The sequence below is a fragment of the Rhagoletis zephyria genome, unplaced genomic scaffold, assembly GCF_001687245.7.
Source record: "Rhagoletis zephyria isolate East Lansing unplaced genomic scaffold, Rhagoletis_zephyria_1.1 Rzeph_scaffold_00522, whole genome shotgun sequence".
In the NCBI taxonomy this organism is placed as follows: domain Eukaryota; kingdom Metazoa; phylum Arthropoda; class Insecta; order Diptera; family Tephritidae; genus Rhagoletis; species Rhagoletis zephyria.
In genome coordinates this window covers 202,370-224,706 of record NW_016157606.1, presented here as the reverse complement: position 1 = coordinate 224,706, position 22,337 = coordinate 202,370, and the positions used below count along the sequence as shown (strand labels likewise).

The 22,337-nt window shown below is 35.1% G+C and overlaps 1 protein-coding gene across 8 annotated transcripts in view; it reads left to right on the top strand.

The window, feature by feature from the left end:
* Epac (Exchange protein directly activated by cAMP) overlaps window positions 1-22,337 on the top strand; it is an 87,617-nt gene that overhangs the window by 16,129 nt on the left and 49,151 nt on the right. For 3 of the 8 annotated variants that reach the window (XM_017612308.1, XM_017612306.1, XM_017612316.1), the window contains exons 3-4: window positions 2,225-2,367; window positions 4,210-4,301. In XM_017612308.1, the coding sequence (XP_017467797.1) occupies window positions 2,225-2,367; window positions 4,210-4,301 (235 nt within the window). The other 5 variants (XM_017612312.1, XM_017612314.1, XM_017612313.1 and 2 more) reach the window with 5 other exon arrangements.

Here is a 22,337-nt window from a genome sequence, read left to right as displayed (position 1 = left end):
GTGCTGATTGCGAATCCGTAAGTATAAAGTTTCCATCAGCTCCAAATTTTAAGAAAAACGAGGGCAAAGTATCAAAAAATTATGTTTTTTTTTCAGTATTTGAGAAGCTTTAGCAAAAAAACAAAAGGTGGTAGAACCTTCCACTTAGGCTAAATTAAAGCTAGAACCCCCAACTAGTATCCCTGATAACATCTACCTTGATCAGATGGCCACTTATATTTAGTTATGATGAGGAGATGTGGTGATCTCCGAAATAGCTGCTATAACTTCTACCGCTTAGACTTGTTGTCTTTTCCAATATTTCAATATTTTCTTTTATTGTTCAATAAATTACTATAAGTGAACATCAGGTCAAGGTGCAGGGATGGTATTTTTCGGAATAGTGGTCGAGAGTTCTAGCTTTAAATTAAGCATAAGTAGAAGGTCCTATCACCTCTTTCTTTGCTAGGGCTTCTTAAATATTGCATAAAACGCGATTTCTTTTTACACGGTGTTCCCTTTTATCTCAAAATATGGAGCTGATAGAAACTTAATTCTTACGCATTCGTAATCAGCAGAAAAAAGTCTACCAAAACATATCATATGTACAAGTCAACTTTAGACTGAAATATCTGTAAATCATTGCACTGAAGGAAAGTTTATATTTTACCTTAAACGGAATTTCTCCGAGCAACAAAATTGTATATGTAGGTATTCACTGGGAATGATCCTGGGATCCCGGCCATTTTAAGGCCCCAAAAATCCCGGGATACTTGGCAAATAATCCCGGGATTTTCGGGATTTATAATTTGCACTGATGGCAATAATAGAAACTCCTTTTCTTGACCAGTATTGGCTATATTTATTTTTTTATTTAATAATTAATATTTTTATATAAATGTCTAGCTCAATAACAAAGTCCTTTAAAATAAATCCTGATGTCAGAGAGAACAAATAAAATCGCCACTTTAAATATTATTTATTTATTATTTATGTTATGGTAGGAGAGCTTCTCAAACAACGAAGCAATTTTTTCGATTTAAGTTGTTGAATATATATACTGAATATCCAAATCCCGGGATCGTGATAACGACATCCCGGGATCGGAAAAAGCCGAAAAATTAACATCCCTAGTATTCACCAAGTGTAGCAAATTGCCTGGCACTCTCGGAAAGGACAGATCAGCTCAAGCAACGACAGTGCCAAACTACTTGCTCAATTTGGTGAATAGCCCTTATGTTTTAACCAATGTTTATGTCCCTTTGCAAAGGAGGGAGGCTAATGGAAAAGGCGTTGAAATGCCTATGAAAATATGAGAAAATTTCCTGATAAGTTATTTGGCTAAGTTCTAAATTTACCTAAAATGGTGTGCTGTGATGAAATTCATCATCAAAACCTTACCATACGTTTACGTACAGCTAAAACTCTATTTAGCTCGCCAAATAGAGCATAGAGTTGTCGTAGACTTTTTGATCTTCTTGCGAGGCAGTGTGTCCACGGCAAAAAAGTCTTGTTAAATAACTGTCTCTAGCGAAATTTTTGTTTAAGTCTCGCGTTTTTTCTCTACCATGTACACTTAGCTTAATACTTTGAATTGCTACAACATGTTGCTGCAACACCGGGAACAACTTTAAAAACTTGTCAATGTGTTGATATGTTCATATTACAGTATATTTTGCTTAGCTGCACATCCTTATTTGCACGAAAAACTTGTGCACGTAACCGAAAAAGGCACTTAAGCGAATTTTCTTTACTACTTCAATGAGGAAGGTATCCAAATCCCTATGAAACCAAATAATGGAGAAGCACTTACCACGTAGAAATTACTGCAAGCGAAATTTTTACCGAATAGTATCTAATTATCTATATAACTACATAAATTGATAGCCATTTTCGTTGTTCTGCGAGATGAGCAAAATAAATAAAAGCTTGTAAAATTAGGTAATTGTAGGGCCAGTGCAGGTAAACGTAATACTTTCTTTGATAATTGATACTAGTCGCACAATTTTTAAGAAAGGTATCGCCAATGTGCAGGTATGTTGAATGCATCTATCGGAGCAGTTTCCTTATAAATGTTAAAAATAATGCCGCTGATGCAAATTTTAGGGTAGGTAACTTAAATGTGCACTTAAGCATAAAGGCAGCAAAGCAAAATATACTGTATTTCGCTTAAAATAAAATTAATAGAATTAAAGAAAATATATTTTGATGCTCATTAATTATTTGTAATTGTTTGTACTTGCAGTCCTTGTGATCGTAATTTAAGAGATGCTGAACTGATTTCCTGTCGTTTGAGACGTGTGGAGCCATTATGTCGTTTGCCCGGTTCGGCATTACAGCAGTTGGCCATGTGCGGCTTTTATGAAGATTTGGAGAAAGGTGTGACATGTAAGTTGAAATACAAGTATTTGTATCGCTAAGTATAGATTTTTACATATGTACATACAAACATACATACATAAATATATGTATGAGAAAACAAGGCTCGTTAAGAGGGTAAATTTTAAAGTCTTAACTTTGAAGTACTTTTTCTTGTAGTAGTTCGAACAGAAAATCGAGTTTTGGAGTTCTTCTGAATAATGAATCCTAGAAAAAATCAATAGATTCTAGTTTAAGTGAAAAATGGTGTTCTCATTTCTATCGGCTTTCATATAAGTTCAAATTAAAACAAGTAAAGAAGATTAAGTTCGGGCGACACTGAGTTTTATATACCCGGCGCAGTTATCATATATCGTCCATTCAACTTTCTCTACGCTACCTTTGCATGATAAGCCGATTTCAAACATTTTCCGTAAGCTGCTAAGTTAGACCTAATGAAATAATTGAACCAAGTTTGGTAGAAATCGATAAAGCGGTTACCGAGATACGCCTTTGTAGTCATAAAGTTTTATTTATTATTAAGAGGTTGTTGTAACTATTAAGCCCAAAATACAATAACGCAGTGTCAGCTGGCAGTTTTTCGAAATCAGCTGTTTTTTTAGAATGTGTGTTGTTCAATGAAGCGACTCACAATACAGCAGTGGCAGCTGGCAGTATTGCTCAGTTTAGCCCAAATTCTAAATTCACTGCCACTGCCTCCATCGCAGCAAACTTCGCATGTTGAATTTGACATAAATGAAATGCAGCCAACTTCCAATATTAGCAATAACAGCTGATTTTAGAAACTGTCACTGCCACTGCCACTGAGTTATTGTATTTTGGGCTTTAACCTGGAGTAAATTAGAGTCCTGAGTTATTGAAATATGGGAGTTTTCGTATTTCTTAAATTTACCATTATACGGGAAGCGGTTGTGATTTTAGTTCGATTTGAATAATTTTCAACGAATTGCCTATGGAAAATACCAATATGAAAATACCAAGGTTATTTAGTGCACCGAGTTTTGTAGAAAAATGGTAAATGGGTCTTGTGGTCCTACATAAGTGGGCGGCGCCACTCCCATTATCGAAAAATTTATAATGATATAATTTTCGACTAAGTGGTTATTGCAATCATCGATTTTAAGTGAATTCGCTTTAGTAGTTACTGATTTATCGCAGTTTTCGTGTTTCTGTAAATTACCGTTAAATTGGAGGTGGCCGTGATTATTGCCCGATTTCAAAGATTTTCAACGGATTTCTTAGCAGGGCCCTAAGCAAAGCTCGTACCTATTTTGGTATGGATTGGTGAAGCTTACACTTATGGCGTTTTCGTTTCTACAAAAACTGTTGCCTTCTCATTGCCCTTTTCTTAGTATTTGTTCGTAGAGGGCAAAGAGAATGTAACCTTTTTTGGTAGAAACGAAAACGCCATTACATTGCTTTCGTGAAACTGGCTATTAATTACGCATTGTAAAATTATATTTCATTAGTCATTACAAAATCAGTATTGCCAGAAAAATGTTGTAGAAAATCAGTCACGTGATGGTAAAATATTAAAAAAATAATAATAATACAAAATTAATAGGATACAGGGAAAAAGGGTAGGAACTCTTTGGACATTCAACTCTCAGTTAAAATAAATAGTTGGTAGATTTTAAAAGTCACCCATGGTTGATACATAATTTTAGGTCAATTCGAGATAGGAAGAAAACAATCTTCTTCTGAAAACTGTACTTTATTAAATACTGTAACTAATTTATTTATATAGTAAGTAGATTAAGTGTCATCCATCTATCAGTTTTTAGACATTTTTGCCATTTAGTCGAAATATTTTGTCTTGAAAAGCAAGTTGAAATTACTTTTTATTTGCAGTATTTCGAGCTGGCGAGCAAGGTCGCTTTTGGTATGCCGTTCTAGGAGGCTCACTTGAAGTTCGCTATCACGCTCCAGATACTGACGGAAAGGTAAGCAACTTTATTAAAATGTCACACAATACATGCAGAAATGGGTCATTCCATGTAAAAGAGAAAAACGACATAATTTAAAATGCGCCAATTATCACTATTTCAGCAGTAACCTCCCTGCAAGAACAGTGACTATCATTTGACAAATCATTTGAGTGGCAAGACTGATAGAGATTTCTGTCACTGGCTACCTACAAGTTTCTATCAAATTCTAAAGGGCAGTGTGAAAAATCTGATGTAAACATTTGTGTTCCGTCTTCCTCCGACTTATGGCATTATTTAGTCGTCTCTTTTTAACCAACGCCAAATTTGTATATGTGTTAGTAAGGTAAATGAGAATGTGTTAGTTTCCATCACACAATTCTTGTAGAGCTCTTTTTAAATGACTTCTTCTTCTCTTCTTTATTGGGCTACACGACGAATGGTGGTTGTGGCCAGATTAGATCTATTTTTTTTTGTTTTTCCAGCGACAGATAAGGTTCCTCCTCTTCTTTTATTGCCCATAAATCTTGCATAGACTTTCTCTCGAAAACTCCAGGAGCCGCTTGATCAGGTGTTTTCATTATCCATTCCTCCACGCCATACACCAGCACGGGCATGATGAGTGACTTATAGAGCGTGATTTTTGTACGACGAGAGAGGACTTTACTTCTCAATTGCCTACTTAGTCCAAAGTAGCACTTGTTGGCAAGAGTGATTCTCCTTTAGACTTCAAGGCTGACATTATTATTGCTCATAGTGCTGGTTTCCAAAGTTCCCAAATAACTTTTATTTTTTTTTTCTCTCGTTGGTTTTTATTGATTACGAAAAAGCCTCTGTGAAGTGCAGAACCAAATCAAACGACGAAGAAAACTGATTCAAGTTGAACATTTGCAGACACATTTATAAAGCGGCTGTAGCTGAGTGTGCAGAGGTGCTTGCTGTTATTTGCTAACATTCCAAAGATGCCGTTTCAAATATCGTCAGAGGCAACTTGTTAAAATGATAATAAATATTATTTTTTAATATCTTCGAATTATACAAAAGCATCTATGAAGTGCAGAACATAAGCGTGTGCAAGCAAAAAAATCGCCAAACAAAAGTTTTGTTAATGGAAACTAAATTGTGGTTAATATTACCAAATCATTGTTGAAAACATCAACCAAGGCATTGTTAATATTAACAAAAAATCACATTGATTGATTTGAGTTTGGTAATATTATCCAATTTTTGGTTGATTTTTTGCTCAGTGTGTGATGACAGGAGATACTTCGTTTTATCCTCGTTCACCTCATTCGTTCGTCTTTTCCAAGATTTGGCGTATTGCAAATACCTGATCTAAATATGATTATATGAATAGATTTTCCAAGTCGCACTGATAAGGCCCAATCCGTTCGTTGACGGTGGGCTTCAGTCTTCCACACAATACACTCGATAAGACCCTGGTAACCTATGCTTAGAAGGCTGATCCCGCGGTATTTGGCGCGTATGGCGGGATCGCCTTTTATGTGAATTGGTCAGAGCACATTTCCAAATTCCAATCGTCGGGCATGCGTTCTAAATACTTGTCTTCCAATTCCGTGCATTTGAAGTCTAAATCATTTTTAAGGTCCAAAACGTATTTAAATGTGTCGACGTCTAAATGTATTTTCTTTTCTGTCCATTTTGTTAACTCATAAAAATCCCTAAAAATCTACATTCTCTATTTTTCATAAATACTAAATATTAGAAGTTAGAACTCCATTTCGACTGCACTAAGAGGCAAATTAAATAAAAGTAATCATAAAACTCGCAATATATTCTATTACTTTTTTTGTTAAAGTACTAATATACATACTTAGCGTTTGGGGTTGTCTAAATAATCAACTAATAAAACACAGGTATTTAGGAGTTGTTATATACTAGAGTAGCAGGCGCTAAATACTCTGGTATTTTAGACATGCGAAATACTTCCAATAAAGAATTACATGATGTACTTAGTGGATGGCCAAATACTAATAAATACCTTGCATTACATGAGTGATAAATAATATAATGTATTTCTTATGCGTTCTCGATAATATTACTGCTAACTATGTATATAATCAGCGTTCTAATGTATTCAAAAATTTCATATTAAAAAACATTCATTTCTCGATACTATGTATTTATGTATTTATGTATTTTTTTTTTTTTTTTTTCGCCCTGGGGGGAAAAATGCATTTTCGAATGGGAAAAGGTTTGTTTTACTGATTATTTTTTCGATTACTATTAGGGCTGTGCGATTATTCGATTACTCGATCAAGTTGGTTAATCAGTTATTCGGTTAATCAATTACTCGAGTAATCAAAATTGTGATTACCCAAAACGATGATTAATCGAGTTACTTGAAATATAATTACTCAAAAAAATTAATTTTGCTCGTTAAAAGAGTTTGCTTTGGAAAATGCTTATTTTCTTTTTTACACTCTGTATTAAAAAAAAAATTTGTTTTAATTTTTGAAAGCAGAAACGTTGTTTTCAAAGTATCAAGGAACTTCAACTACTTTATATGTAAAGAGTACTTTGAAATGCTGATTACTCATTTTACTCATAACGTTGATTAATCATAAAGCAAATTTCTCAAATTTTTTTGTTTTTGGTTAATCAAAATCTTGATTACTCGAGTAACTGAACTTCTGAGTAGTCATAATTTCCAATTAATCGAATAATTAGGTTATTTACTTTATGATTAATTAAAATTATGAACAATCAATTAATCGCACAGCCCTAATTACTATACATTACATTTGTCCACTGGGTTACTATACCTTACTCGTCTCAGGTCTCCTCACTTCAACTCATTTCACTTTAAATCACTCACATCTACTGACCTTACCTCAACTCAACTCACTTGAACTCACCTCAGCTCAGCTAATTTTATATCCGAAACTCACGAAATAGTCCCGAGGATCCCGAAAATCCCAAAATTCCTGATATAGGCCCAAATGCCCCGAAATAATCCGGAGAAGTTCGACAATCCTGAAATAATCACGAAAATCACGAACTAGCCCCGAAAATTCCGAAGTAGTCCCAAAGATCCGAAAATTCCGAAGTAGTCCAACGACCCGAAATAGTACCGAATATCTTAAAATTCTTTATTAATACGCTTTTCTTACTAAGTATCAAGTATTTAGTATTTAGTCAAGTCATAAGTAGCACTTATTAAGTACTTAGCACTTTTGTTTCCAGTATGTAGTGAAGCCAAACTCTCTAAGTACTTTTGTAAGTGGAGTTTCCTTAGGTAAATCAAACTAAATACTTGTATACATGATAAAAATATAGTAAGGTAGAACCGCTGAGAGTCACTTTTAAAATTCTTGACGTTTCCAAACAAGTTAATTTTTAAATTTACTCACAAACTCACACACACATTTTCATTTTCAATCTCAAGCAACAACAATTTCGAACAATTTCAATTTTTTGTTTTCACTTTTATATGATTTTAAAATGTTGGCAAACTTCAAAAAAAAAATCATGGCCGACAAATTGAGAGAACGGTTATACCTTGCTATGTTTTTATCATGCTTGTATACTTTGTTGCGAGTGCTGTGAAAATACTTAAAACTTAGTATTCAATAAATATAATTTTGGCTTACAATGTTTCATAAAATATTTTTTTTTGTACCATAATAAATATTACTAACTGATCTTTTCAACAAAAACTTTTACATAAATGACTTCGGCTGATTTTTATTTTCGTTCGCTATTAGATTTCTCACAGTAATTAACCGTAACATCTCTCACATAAATCGTTGTCTCAGTGATATATCACAAAAAGTAAAATGTAATAGCTTACTGATAGAAAAAGTTACAACGTGTTTAATGTGGACCAGTTATTTTCGGTCTCTATTTCTAATGTATTTTATGTCCTCTTCATACGTACCAATTTTTGTTGTACTAAAAAAGAACACAATCTTAATTTACTAATGTAACTCCTTGGTTCATAAATTAATTCAAATTCAAATAGACGACCATGCATTACCGATTGTTAGGCAATTCGCTAGCGCCAGGTATGAAATACCAGCCCTAATGTACATACATACATATATATGTACAAACTTAATATGCACCTTTCACGTTCCTATCGGGGATCTTTTGCAACCTAGTTGCATGCAATTATTGTCAACAATATCCGCTTACAAGGCATTAACATGCCTCCTAATTAACTAACGTTTATTTTAAATTAGTTGGAACAAATTCTCCGTGAGTGTTAACGTTTGTTGTCAAATTTAACATTTGTATGTACACACATACATAATTACACATGTATACATGAGACTATATAATATGTAATGTATGCACATTAGGGTGGTCCAAAGTTTTTCCCAATAAGCCCCCGGAACTGAAGAATATCGAAAGTGAAGAGAACTGTATGTTTATTTTGAAATCGGCAGATATTTAATCGTGCCACCAGGGCTTTGAAGTTTTCCACATACATATGTACATATATTGTTGGTGCGCAATAAGTCTGTGCAGACTTAACTATTTAGTCTCTTATATTTGTACCATAAAATGCAACCTTGCGGATGTATGTTTCTCAGTCGCTGACATGAGCGCTCTTTCTGTCAAATTGTTCGCACTAAAGGCCTGTATGCAGCTCTCAAGAAAACGGTCAAGAAAAATTTGCCATTATTTCGTGTGTGTGTCCAAGGAATTTTGACATTTTTGATACTTCACAGCCTGTTGCCTCACTCTTTCCTCAAGAAATAATGGAACGGGCATATATTTCTGTTGCAAACCTGGGTTGCCTTGTGCTCTTTTTTCACAAAAAACTTTAGAAAACCGTAGTAGAAATCGTAGTAAATTTCTTAAGAGCTGCGTACTGCCTTAAGGAAATTTGACTCAAGAAAATGTCTTAGCCATTTCTTGTACGTCATTTTATATGGAGTTTTTGCTTTTCTTGAGAGCTGCATACAGGCCTTAAAAGCGGAAGTACACAACGTCTATTGCCTCACCGACACCGTTGCCGTCATCGTCAGTTGTCAAAAAAGTTGAACTGGTATATTTGTATGAAGTAAGTTGGGCCTTTGTGAATTAAGGTAACGATGCGATCTTCTTATTTTTCGTGAGCACTCGTATTAAGTCCTAATTCGTAAAGCTTACCTTTTAATGCTGTTGTTGTCATTTGATGCTGTTGTACATTTTCCATAAGTTTAACTTACCTTGCCATCAATTTCACCTAGGTTCTTTCTAAGACGCGCCTTTTGCAAGTGAAGCCGCTCTCAATGTTAACACTACACTAAAAGTAGGGGTCTTCTCGATCCGTTGCATACTGTCTAGCAATGGTGCATAGATAGCATAAACACACATGAAAAAACAACAAAAGAAAATTATCCAATCATGCTATTTATGTTATCTATGCACCAACATGAGCACTGCCAATTCTATCATTCGTGCGAAGAGTCAGTAATCAATAGTGCCATTTTCAAAAAGAAATTGCACATCTAAATATTTCGTACCAAATGGAGGTGTTCATGCCAAAATCGGAAGTGTCGAAGTGTGAGTCTCGAAACCATTTATGCGAATTTTTAAAATCCATAAAAAAATTAAACTTTTTATTTTTTATGTATAGCAATCAGAAGCTAGAATAAAATGAAAAAAAATAAACAAAAGCGCTTCCTGGTTCTGTTTACTAAAATTTTTTATATGCTGACAACTTTTACATGCATATGACGATTTTTGAAAACCAGACTGACGACCTGGCAACACTGCTCGAAACAGAAGTGAATCGGAGTAAAAACGGCAACACTGTTCCTAATATGTAAAACCTTAGATATTAGCGCAAATGTAACAAACCATTGAAATCGTTGAATCTTAAGCCAAGTCTACGTACTACGGCTAAAAATACGTGTTTTATTCGTTCACCCGCCAACATACATATATATTGTACATACATATTTTACATTGGGAAAATAAAAAATTTTCGTAAAATTTCAATACAATATTAACCGATTTCAAACTAAAAAATACGGATCTCCTTATTTTCGATATTTTCTTCAGTCCTGGCTATGGCAGCGTAAAAATTCGAAAAAGTTGATTCACCCGTGTATTTTTGGAACACCCTTATGTACATAGTTACATACAGATATGTGCCCATTCACTCGAACTCTAACAATGAAGACTGTTAATAGCCACTCAATAGCAGCAAATACATACAACCAACAAGCAACAATACTCTATGCAAAGAATCTGAAAGTTGAAAGTTCAGATACGCAATCTAAAAAGCTAAACAATAATAACGATGATGAGTTTAATGATTATGAGTTTTGTTGGCAACTTCTTGTTTGTTTGATAGTTGATTGCTGGTTGCTGGTTGCAGTTGTTGACTTTCTTGTTATGGTGCTGCTTATTTTGTAAAGTTGACTCACCGTCGGCGACGAAAATTAGTACAAAGTGTACAAAAGAACTTCAAACCACAACAATAAATAACTTCGCTGTAATAAAAAATGTACGGAGGCTTGTTAAGAACTAGGTATTTAGATACGTATCCTACATTCCGGCACTGGTAAGGACCTAGCTTTTTCTCCGATTTGTGGCGTGCGCCTTGAAGTTTTACACCGCCTCCGAATGGAAAATGGTTTTAAATGAGTTTTTTACGGCAGAAAGTCCATCGGAAAATTGCCATTGCTTGCCTTTTTGTTTGAATGTTGCTCGAACAACGGGCTCGAACCCTGAATGTACGGGATGCGGTAGTGCGCATCTACCCGACCATGGCGGCAAATAGGGTTACATACATATTTATTAAACGCTTCTCGTACATTAAATACCGAATGCGAATGCAAATGTTCGCAACATCCCTGGTATGTATGTACATATGTACCTTGTAAGAATGTACCCAGCACGGAAAGAAACTAGTTTAAATATCCGATGTTCAACCAGTTTTGCATTTGGCTTATCAGCACTTCAAAGTCAATATGTTTCTTTTGTAGATGTCTTTTCAAACAATTTCAAATTACTTAGTATTAAATGCTGAAGTAGTTGATTGCCCAAAGTTTGATAATTTTTCAACTCATAATGAATTATGTATTTGCAGAGGTATCAAAAGTGTAAGCATTTGATTTATCTCAAGGAGGCTGATAGGTGAGATTATACATCAATTAAAAGTTACTTGCTAAATAAACAGAAATAAATTACTTTTTCTGAAGTAATTGGTTGATCCATGCCGTACTGGGTATGTATGTAATGCTGCAACAACACATTTCTGAGTAGATATCTTTATACATACATACATCCTTACATACCCTGTGGGGAAAATCTCTAGTTCTGAACTGGTGCGCTTCTAGTACATTTAGACCCAGTACTGGTTCGCGATAAATCTCTTTTGCATGCAAGCAACTGGCGAATTTAACATGGCGATGTCCTAGGAAGTGTCAATTGCCCCCCGCTGCATCCCTTTTTCTATAGTTCCGAACCATTTCTAAATTCGTCACTTTAGATATAGATTTCTAGTGAAAAAACTGAAAAAAAATAGTTTTTTAAAAGTACCACTTTTCGCCGATTTTGGACTGGTGGAGATCTAGTTCCTTTTGATTCACTAGTCCGCGGTTTCCCTGCAGGGTATGTATGCGCATACAAACATACAATAGGTGCATGTGCATCCATATCTTGAGTTTGGCGGCCCTTAAACTCGCACGTGCTCTTTCTGTTTGCAGCGTACTTAAATACTTACCCCAGAATGGAAAATAAAGCTTTTTATTAGCTGCAACCGCTGGTTATATTTATATGGTATATTTTGAAACAAGCTGCGTGTGAATAAATAGCTGATTTTCGGTTAAAAATAACAAAGTATGTACCCAACAAAAAACACGATTGCCATAGAAATTAAAATGGAATCGAATTAGGCGATGGGAATCGCTTACCCATTCGCTTGAAGGAGGGAGGCATTATTTTAACATGGACATGTCATTGGTCGTAAGCCCTTACCTTCGTACGAAGGGAGAACGCATGGATAAACAGAATCCAGAGAAGCGAACAAAGAATGCCTTACAGAGAACTAATGTAAAATGCCTAGATAAGTACATACTTATGTATAATAAATTGAAAACAGAAAATACAGATCGTCTTAAAAGATTAAAATTAATAAAAATTTTTATAAATCAGTTTTTTTTCATACATATGTATGTTTGCATTTAGGTATTTAGATCTTACTTAAAAATCGGTATGTACATACATACATATTTAATTAAACTTAAAATTGTACGTCCTCACTCATTAGAGCTGCAAAACTATCGATGGCTCTATCGATAGTTTCAATTTGTCACCACTATCGATGAACGGTGGTCACTATCGCGGTACTATCGGAAATAGTTGTACGTTCGTCTACATATATGCATACGAAGTATGTTCGAAATGAGAAACACCTTCAACGAAAAAGTTCCCAAAAATCAACGGCAATCTAAATAAAAAACTCGAAATTTTGATGAAAATTGGTAGAATTTTCCTAATTTTTGAAAGATGTTTGAAATTTGGACTTGCATGATTTGTGTTAGATAACGAACTATGCTTTCATAAAGAACTATAAACATTGAATTAACAAAACATTATTAGCCAAAACTTGGTAAAATGTCCTATCCCTATTTATCTTTTTTGTCGCATTATGCTTTTTTACCCTTTTGGCTGACAAATGCGAAGGCCTTGATCTCGTACACCGGACTTGAACTGTATTGGGAGGTTCCATGGGAAACTGAACCTCAGTGGGAAAATTATTTTCTTTATAAAACTAACAAACGTGTGGATAAGACATTTGTAAAAATCTTGAATTAACCAAAAAATAACAAATTAAAGCTTTAAATGCATTTTTATTACCCTTTTTTACGTTTTGAAATCAAGTTCTAAGTAAATTTTTTGAGAGAGTTTAAAGTAGGTTGTGTTAAAAGTACTGTCCAATAATTTGCGATTGGTAGGAAAAATATATAGTAGAACTTATCTGCTTTTGATTTGTTTTATTAAATATTGCATACAATTAGAAATTGGATTTGTATGGTTTTTGTTAAAGATTTTGAGCATCGTTTTCAGTTCGCTAGTATATTGTTTTTTTTCGGTTCTCCGGCGAGTCGTTTTTACGGCCGGCCGGCGAGCTGGGCTTTTCATCCGACGGCGAGTTCGCCGACGAGTCGTTGGAGAACTTCGCCGGCGAACGAATTGTTCACCAGAACGAGTCGAAAACGACGTCGTTACGAAGTCGTTTGACAAATTGGGAAGGCAATGCGTTCTGGAACACGTTACCGCTATGTTTTTATACATAAGTAAGCATGTAGAGTTGTCAGCAGCAAACCTTATGTGACGGTAAAACAGTGGGTCGGTATCTCCAATGTACATAAATGTATTTGCTCCAATGTTTATACTGCTTTAGTCGCTCATCTATTCAGATCATAGGCAGATACTTGTTTGGGTTGTGGTCAGTGTTGCCACGGACAAATTTTTTCTCCTACCAAAACCAACAAAAAATTTATTTGACCTAAGAAGATCTATTGTACTGAACTTTAATTGTAATCACTCCAACCTTAAGTTATTTAAGAAGTTGAGCACTTTGGAAGGCACCTAGTTATAAATTTTGGATGGAGCAGACAATAGTTCCCCAAGGTGTATCAGTCTGCTTCTGATGATACGTGGGCAGTCACATAGAATATGCTCTGGGGTTTCCTCCACCAGCCCACAAAGCCTGCACTAAGTCACATTTTATTCAAATGGTACCTTAACTTGCAGTGTCCTGTCAGGCAACCAGTAAGAGTTCTAAGATCCTCCCGGCTAAGTTAAGGAGGTTTTCGGAGTTGCTCTTGGAAGGAGTTATAGATCTCTTTCATTATCTCATTCCCTTTGATTTCCCCTAGTGGGCAGCAATCTGAGATTCTTCCCAGCTCCTATGTAGTTGTGCAGATTATCCTTTATATGCACCTCAGGTAGGCTCAGCATTATTCATGTGCATTTGGGCTTCACGCTTTACGAGACAGCCAGCCCTTTCTTTGCATTCAAAATGTTCATGTCCCGGAACCCACCACAGCATTACCCTATTGCGGGCTCCCAGGTGCTTCAAAAGAGTTTTACAGTTGTCCACAACCGTGAGTCCAAGCGTTTTTCAATCCAATTCTGAGATAGAATGTTCTTCCACCAAATTCCGAAATAGGGCGGTCTTGAAAAGTTTTCTGAAATGGGGCGTTTCGAACTGGCTGCTAAGATAGGTCGATCTTACACTCAGGTGTCGATATATGGATGCTCATATTGTATATTGGCAATAATATAGTAATATATGTGGTCGCCGGTTGCTAAAAAGTTTGGAGATACATATTTAAAATTTTTCGGTAATAACTATTTTTGTCGCGAAACCTACCAAAATCCAATCTAGCTTACCAACCTATCAAATGAAAAAAAACCTACCAATTTTGGTAGGAAAAGTCCATGTGTGGCAACACTGGTTGTGGTGTCGGTCTGTGTGCATTTTTGTGAGCAAAATAAGACTTTTGTGGATCTCGCACTCACAGCTGCGTTGTTTTGAATTAATACGCATCGAGCATTGCAAGTCGACAGGTCGTTCGGAGTGTCCGTTTCGCCACGCACCGGCATGGGGTTTTAAGCAATCTTTCGTTAATCGCTTGCTTGGTTTAAGCTTCATCCACGTTGTGCAAAAAATAAACAAAACAAAAAAAGTGAAGGCTAAGTGCGAATTGCATATGTCTGTTAAACTAAACCGCGATCGACAATGTGCACACATATTTCATAAAAAAATTGCCACAAACCGGCTGTGTGGTAAATAAATAAATTATCTTCTATACTCAAGGCAATGGCGCTTGTCTAATAATGCAATGCATGTAATTGCAATAAAATATTTTTTAATAAATGCGTTGATTATTTTTGTAATTACAAAACTCTTAAAATACGTGACAGCAGCTCAGTTTTCTTATATCAAAAATCTGCAAGAGATATTCGCGAAATTTAGTAATTAAGAAACGTTTGCCTTGAATAAAATAATCAATTGGTATTCCAGTTGCAACAAAAGGCTTAATACATATGTATGTACATATGTATTTTAAGTAATATTTGCAATAATTTGAGTTTGTGCAGGAGGAGCAATAAAAACCGCAGTGACAAATAAGTGATGCTAAAGTACAACCATATATACATACAACACGAAAATACATAGTGACATTTTATTTATGGTACCTGGTTAATCGACGATTTACAAATCTGGTATGTAAGTACTCTAAATATACTTACATATGTATGTGTGTTATATTAACTCTGCAGAAAAAGCGCACTGAGTTTGCCAGCGGGGGACTGCAATTCGCGAAATCATTTTCTACTCACACCCACCAAAATTTATTCCCCCCAGGGGAAAATAAGTGGGCTGTTACAATTACATATAATTATGTTGCAATACATATCTATGACCGAAACTGGGATGACCACTATCAAAATTTGTCTTCTGGTTTTTGGCGCTGTAACCGTCTAAGCCATTTTGACCGTGTTCAACAAAGCACAGCTTCTTCTTCTTTCTTCTGTGCCAACTGTCGCCAGCTGGAAATGCCAAGTGAATCCCAATTCCTTCACCGACAGTTATTTTCATCACCGAATTGAAAATGATGATTTGTAATTAAAATTTGAATATGTAAACTGTCGTAGTCACTTAGATACTTACTTTCGTTGAACTGGATGTATTTTATTTTGGATCTCGATGATTAATCAAATTTAAATGTAAATTTTAAAAAAAGTCAATCTTCATTGTATAACCCTAGTATCATTGAATAAAAAGTGCCCTACATCAAGCATCCCAAACTACTTTATACGAGTACATACATACATATGTACATACACGTCAATGAACTTACCAACCAGCCTTCAACACTCTGGATGCCGATCAGCTGCAAAACATCAAAACGCTATTTGTTTGCTTATTTTAAGCGCGGTCCAATTTATGCTAAGCCATAATTGCTCTTTATGGTAGTGGCTACTTTTGAGAAGACTTTTTGTCAGCCGTGCTTGGTCGACTTACCGGTCGACTATTTTCGATGGTTAATTGCGAGTTTGCGATGCTTCACAGTTGGCGCCAGCTGGCATAGCTTCGATTATTTATTTGAAATTCCGTTTATGACTGACTCTACATACATACATGTCTCGGCGTTGTTATTGCTCGATTGTTAAACGCCACCTGCAAGCATCGTGTTGCTGGCCACCAGTATTATTTAGTATCCACACAGGCAAAGACAGACAAATGCATTTTGCCGTTAAATGTGTTTAATTAATAAAAATTGCATTTTTGTTTACATTTACGTACCTAAAACTGGAAGAGCAAATAGAAAGGGGGATTTGACTTGTTTAGGAATTACTGGTGATCTCGTTTCTTCCAAAAAAAAAATGTGTCCGTGCACGGTGCCACATTTTGTTGATGTTACACTCAACCCTCCAAGAGGGCATGAGAATTACATATATATATTTTGATTCCAGCGCCAATTCGTGGTGAATTTTTTGGAAATCTATGATTTATTATGTTTCAACTATATACGCCAAATTTGAACCAAATAGGACCATAAATACGGGTTTAACAAGTAAGAAAGTCTAGTCGAACATAAAATACCCGGCGCAAGTATTAAATATATGTTTTTTCACCTTTCCGAAACCTTCCGCTAGATGGTAAGCCGGGGTGTATCAATTTTGAGTAAATTAGCGTCCTTCAATTTCGAAATATTGAAGTTTCAAGCATTTCTGAAATTTACCGTTATATGAAAAGCGGCCGTAATTTTAGTCCGATTTCAATAATTTTCAACGTTTTTCTTATATGTGGCAAGCACAATAACCATACCGAGTTTGGTACAAATTGGTAGAACGGTTACCGATATACTTATATGTGATCATAAGTGGGCGGTGCCACGCCCATTTTCCAAAATTTTACCATAAACGCATTTCTTGGTAAAGAATTGTTGCAAGCATCAATTTTGAATAAATTAGCTTTAATATTTACTGATTTATCGAAGATTTTGTATTTCTCTAAATTACCGTTATATGGGATGTGGGCGTGGTTATTGTCCGATTTTTTAAATTTTCGGCCATTTAGTATGCTGTGCCAAGACCAACAACTGTGCGCAGTTTGGAAGAAATTTGTGCAGCGGTTACCAAGATATACACATGTAACCATAAGTGGGCGTGGCTACGCCCATTTTCCAAAAATTTATAATATTCTTATTTTTCGTCTGAAAATTATTACAAATATCAATTTTGAGTGAATAATCTTCAGTAGTTACTAAAATATCGCAGTTTTCGTATTTATGGAAATTACCATTATTTGGGAAGTGGGCGTGGTTACTGCCCGATTTCGCCCATTTTCAATACCAATCTACCTTGGATTAGCAGAAACCTACATACCAAATTTCGTTGAGATATCTCAATTTTTGCTCGAGTTATCGTGTACACGGACGGACGGATAGACGGACGGACAGACAGTCAGCGCTTAATCGATTTCTCTATTCATTCTGTGCATTTATGTATACATTTGTCTATATCTATCTCGATTCGTTTTGTCTGTTACAAACAACCGTTATGTGAACAAAATTAATATACCCTTGTGCACAAGTGCGCTCGGGTATAATGAGAGAATTCGAATTGCATGAATTTTTTGCGATTTGGATTGACTATTTCTCGTATTCGTCTATATGCATATACATACATACATACATACATTAACGAAATACTCAGTTGGCACGATCTCTGAGAACAAATCATAGAGCTGTGGATAGTTTTAAAATATTTTAAATAGATTTGGCTCACAAACGCCTCTTTAGACAGTCGGAAGTTTTTAGGAAATCTGTAGACAAATTTCTTAAATATATTTTATGTCAAAATATATTGTAAAGACTACACTTAAACTCTCTTAAACATTTACTAGTCGTGGTCAGTCCACTAAACTCTCATCCTCTGACGAATCGTTGAACCCCAGAACTTCGTTGTACTAATTTTTACCACGTTTTTATAAACTTGCTTTCTTTTTTATTTCATTTTAATTTGCACAAATTTACATAAATATGTATAAGCACACTATTTGGTTTGCTCGATTTGTAAACAAAGCTTCTCAGCGGTGAAAAATATACTATTGTGAACAACCTAAACGAGCGAAATTCACAATAGCGCAATTCTTCATCGAATGAGCGCCATAATACCAAATGAAAATTCGTTCGCTCAGCACTTTCGACCACAGTCGAAAATCGAATGCAACTCATAATAGGGGCCTATATTTTTTTTTCAATTTCTTTCAATTTCCTTTTCGTTCGCTCATCGTACTCTTATATATCGTTACCCTAATATAGAAAGGCCCTAACTTATTTTCTTCTGAAATCCAGTATTGTAAAAAAGTCTGCCGATAACTCACTAAGCGCCTACTCGTTTTTAAAAATATCAACTACAACATAAAATAATTTATGTACATTCTTAAATAATTATTATTTTTATTATATTTTATTACTCCGTAAAGAAACAAAATTTTTAGATAGGGCTTTTCTATGTTAAAGTAACGATACAATACATACATACATATGTACATAGGTCCATACTTCCATATGTATGTAGTATATCCATGCATTTGTAGTTTTTCTGTGCATTTCAATCTCTTAGAAGTTGACGTGCATGCGTTAGAAAAAATTTAAAATGTGGCAGCTTTGCTAGGTCACAATTTGTGTTGATTGGTTGCTGGGGACAATGACAACCTAATTTGGGTTCTCGTATCTAAGAATATTTTTCTTTTGTCATTGTTCGCAATTCCGTGTGGATTTGACAATCGTGACAGCATATTCTAACTTGCTTTAAATGTCGATATGTACATACATATGTACATACATAAGCAAATGTGATACGAGTGAGGCTGAATTGTCGGTTGGTAGTTTTAAATTTCCATAATCAAGTACGTAAATAGGGACGGTAATCATTATGAATTCTGAAGAAATACAAGAAATACACCCCAAACAAAACTTCCAATATAGAAAAACTCGGGAGACTGAAGAGGTCTGGCAGGAATGTCAAAAAAAAACACAATCCTCGCAAGGAGTACGGGACAGTCAACACCACCACGTACTACATCGAAAATGAAAGACAAAGAAGGTATTAAGTATTCTCCTATTCTGCAGGGATTTTAGGTTTATCAATAGGCATCTTGACCCATAGGCGGGGATAGAGTCCGAAAAGCGCAAGTTATTTTATTATTTGTTTCTTCTGTATACGTCACATCCTGGTAATATGAAACGCGTAGTATGGAGACCAGACAAAGGACGCATACTCAAGCCTACAACGTATAACGTACAAAAGTGTTTGTATTAGAGCTGGATTTTTTAGTTCACTTTAAAGATTAGTTCACTTCTTAAAAATATGAGAAAACGAATGCCGAAAAGTGTACAAGAAAATCAACAGCTATCATCGGATCTGGGTACCTAGATTTATACCACTTTCCCACGTAAATTACTTTGTTCGCTCCCCCAATTACGATCGCGAATTACCCCATTCACACGGGCACATTCCTAATTCTCTGTGTTTTGTTTGTTTTTTCTTCGTTACAAACTTGATGCAAAATGTAAGTTATTGCTAAAATATATAAATTTCTGTATTAGATTTGTGATGTACACTTTTAGTAACTTTACTTTTAGTACTCAGACAAAGTGCCAGTTTTTATTTGTGAACTGGTCTCGATAAATTTCCCATTAAAATTATAGACGGCAGCGAATGGTTCGTAATTCGCATAGTAATTGGCTCTGAATTACCAACAAATGAGGTAATTCGCTCGAATTACTTGATTCGAAGGGTATTTGGAGTGCGAATTACGAATGAGAGAGCGAAATACGTAATTGGGGTGCCGTCGTGGGAAAGCCGTATTACTGAATTGCATACCTTTTAATTTTAAAGTCGTCGGAAGATTCTTTGAAGGACTATGAAACTGGACAATAATACTCTCTAATCGGCTTCGGCGAAAGCGTTTGTCTCCATAGAACAATTTACTGCATTGTTTTTAAATTCATCAAAACTCTAACAACATAAAGTTCTGCACAAATCCAGTTACTCGCAATCAAGAGCCGGTCTAAAAGAAGTGCATATCTGAACTCGTCGGCCTAAATATCGAGCCCTAACCGCCAAAATAACGTAAGCGACATTTTTTTCTAAATTTTCTTTTTGATGCAGAAATATTCCTAGAGCATTTAGATGCATTTCTGCATCAAAAAGAAAATTTTGAAAAAAATGTCGCTTACGTTATTTTGGCGGTTAGGGTTCGATATGTTCTAGAAATACCAACGCCTTTCATGTCTTTCTGGAAATATTTTTGTGGTCTTATATTAACTGAATATAACTTAGTATGTAGTTCACGAAAATGGTCCTAAGATATGTATTATTAGTAATTTTTATTCTATAAATCCCTAATTATAATTAAGTATAATTTTTTATTTTATTACTGAATAGTAAAAAACACATAAATTAATTTTGACCGGTTTTTTGTATGCGACAGTAAAACTTAATAGAAAGAAGAGCAACCTTATCCAGTTGACAACTGGGAGAACAAAAGTGAGAATGTTGGTAAAAAAATGTGTCGGTGTCAATAAAATTGTGGGCGTGAGTTCTTTCAAAAACTCACGTACATAAAAGCAGCAACTCATTCATAGTTTTCAACAACCTGGTCGAGGTTCGTGATTCTTTAACAAAAGCATCTTGATAACAATACATAAATAGAAGCTTAGACTAAAACCTTGTGACTTAAATCTTGTTGCATCAATGGAATATAAAAGTAACAATCGCAGGAGCGCAACCATTCAGGTATTGTTACAGAGGCGCATCTACATTGTTGTTATTTCCCTTAAAGATTTTTAAGAGTATTTTTGAGGTGAATCATACTGCAATGCGGTATCTTATTGTTTAGGCGTGAAATGTATGCACGTAAATAAAACAATACATATAACCAGTAAAAAAATCTAAGTTCGGGCGAAGCCAAACATTAAATACCCGGCGGCGCAGGTATTAAATATAGTTTTTTTTTTTCAAATTTCTGAGAACTACCGCTACATGGTAGGCAGGGGTGGTTTTACCTCCGTTTCAAAAAACTTCAACAGTAAAAAATTTTTTAAAAATTTATTATAAACGTATTTCTTGCTAAAGTTTTATTGCAAACAAATCTGGAATAAATTCGCTTTAGTATTTGCTGATTTATCGAAGATTCCATACTTATCTAAATTACCATTATATTGGATAAAGGTGTGGCAACAACTGTGACAAGGTTGGGAGAATTTGGTGAAGCCGTTATCGAGATTAACACATTCACCATAAGTAGGTGGGGCTACGCCCATTTTACAAAAATTTATAATATTCTTATTTTCCGCGTAAAAATCATTGCAAGTATCAATTTTGAGTGAATAAGCTCGAGTGAATATTTACTAAAATTCGTATTTCTTGGTATGGGAGGTACCGTTATATGGGAGGTAGGCGTGGTTATTGTCCGATTTTCACTATTTTCAATACCATCAGTCCTACGCTCAAAAAAAGTACACGTACCAAGCTACACTAAGATGTCTCAATTTTTACTCGAGCTATCGTCGTGTGCACAGGCGGACAGATAGACAGTCACTGCTTAATCGATTTCTTTTTTTCATTCTGAGCATTTATGTATACATTTGTCTATGTATATCTATCTCGATTCGTTCTGGCTCTTACAAAAACCCGTTCTGTGAGCAAAGTTATCCATATCCTTGTGCACAAGCGCGTTCTGGTATAAAAATGTAGGCATTTTGATCCACGGAATATATTGTGCCTCATGCATAAAAAGTGAGCATAAGCTCAGACTCAATTTTTGCACTGATGAAGTGAGCTCAAGAATTTGTACTGAAAATCGAGTCGGAGCTTAAGCTCACTTTTTATTAAAGGTCTGCAAATATACCAGCAGAAATACTCTTCACATGTGTACATGAGTAAATGGAACATAAATTTTAGAGTACTAAAAAAGATAGGAAGAAAAAAAGAGAACATCATAAATTTGAATAACTGAGCAATGTTACTCAACAGTGCTCTGCTACATAAAACACTGTT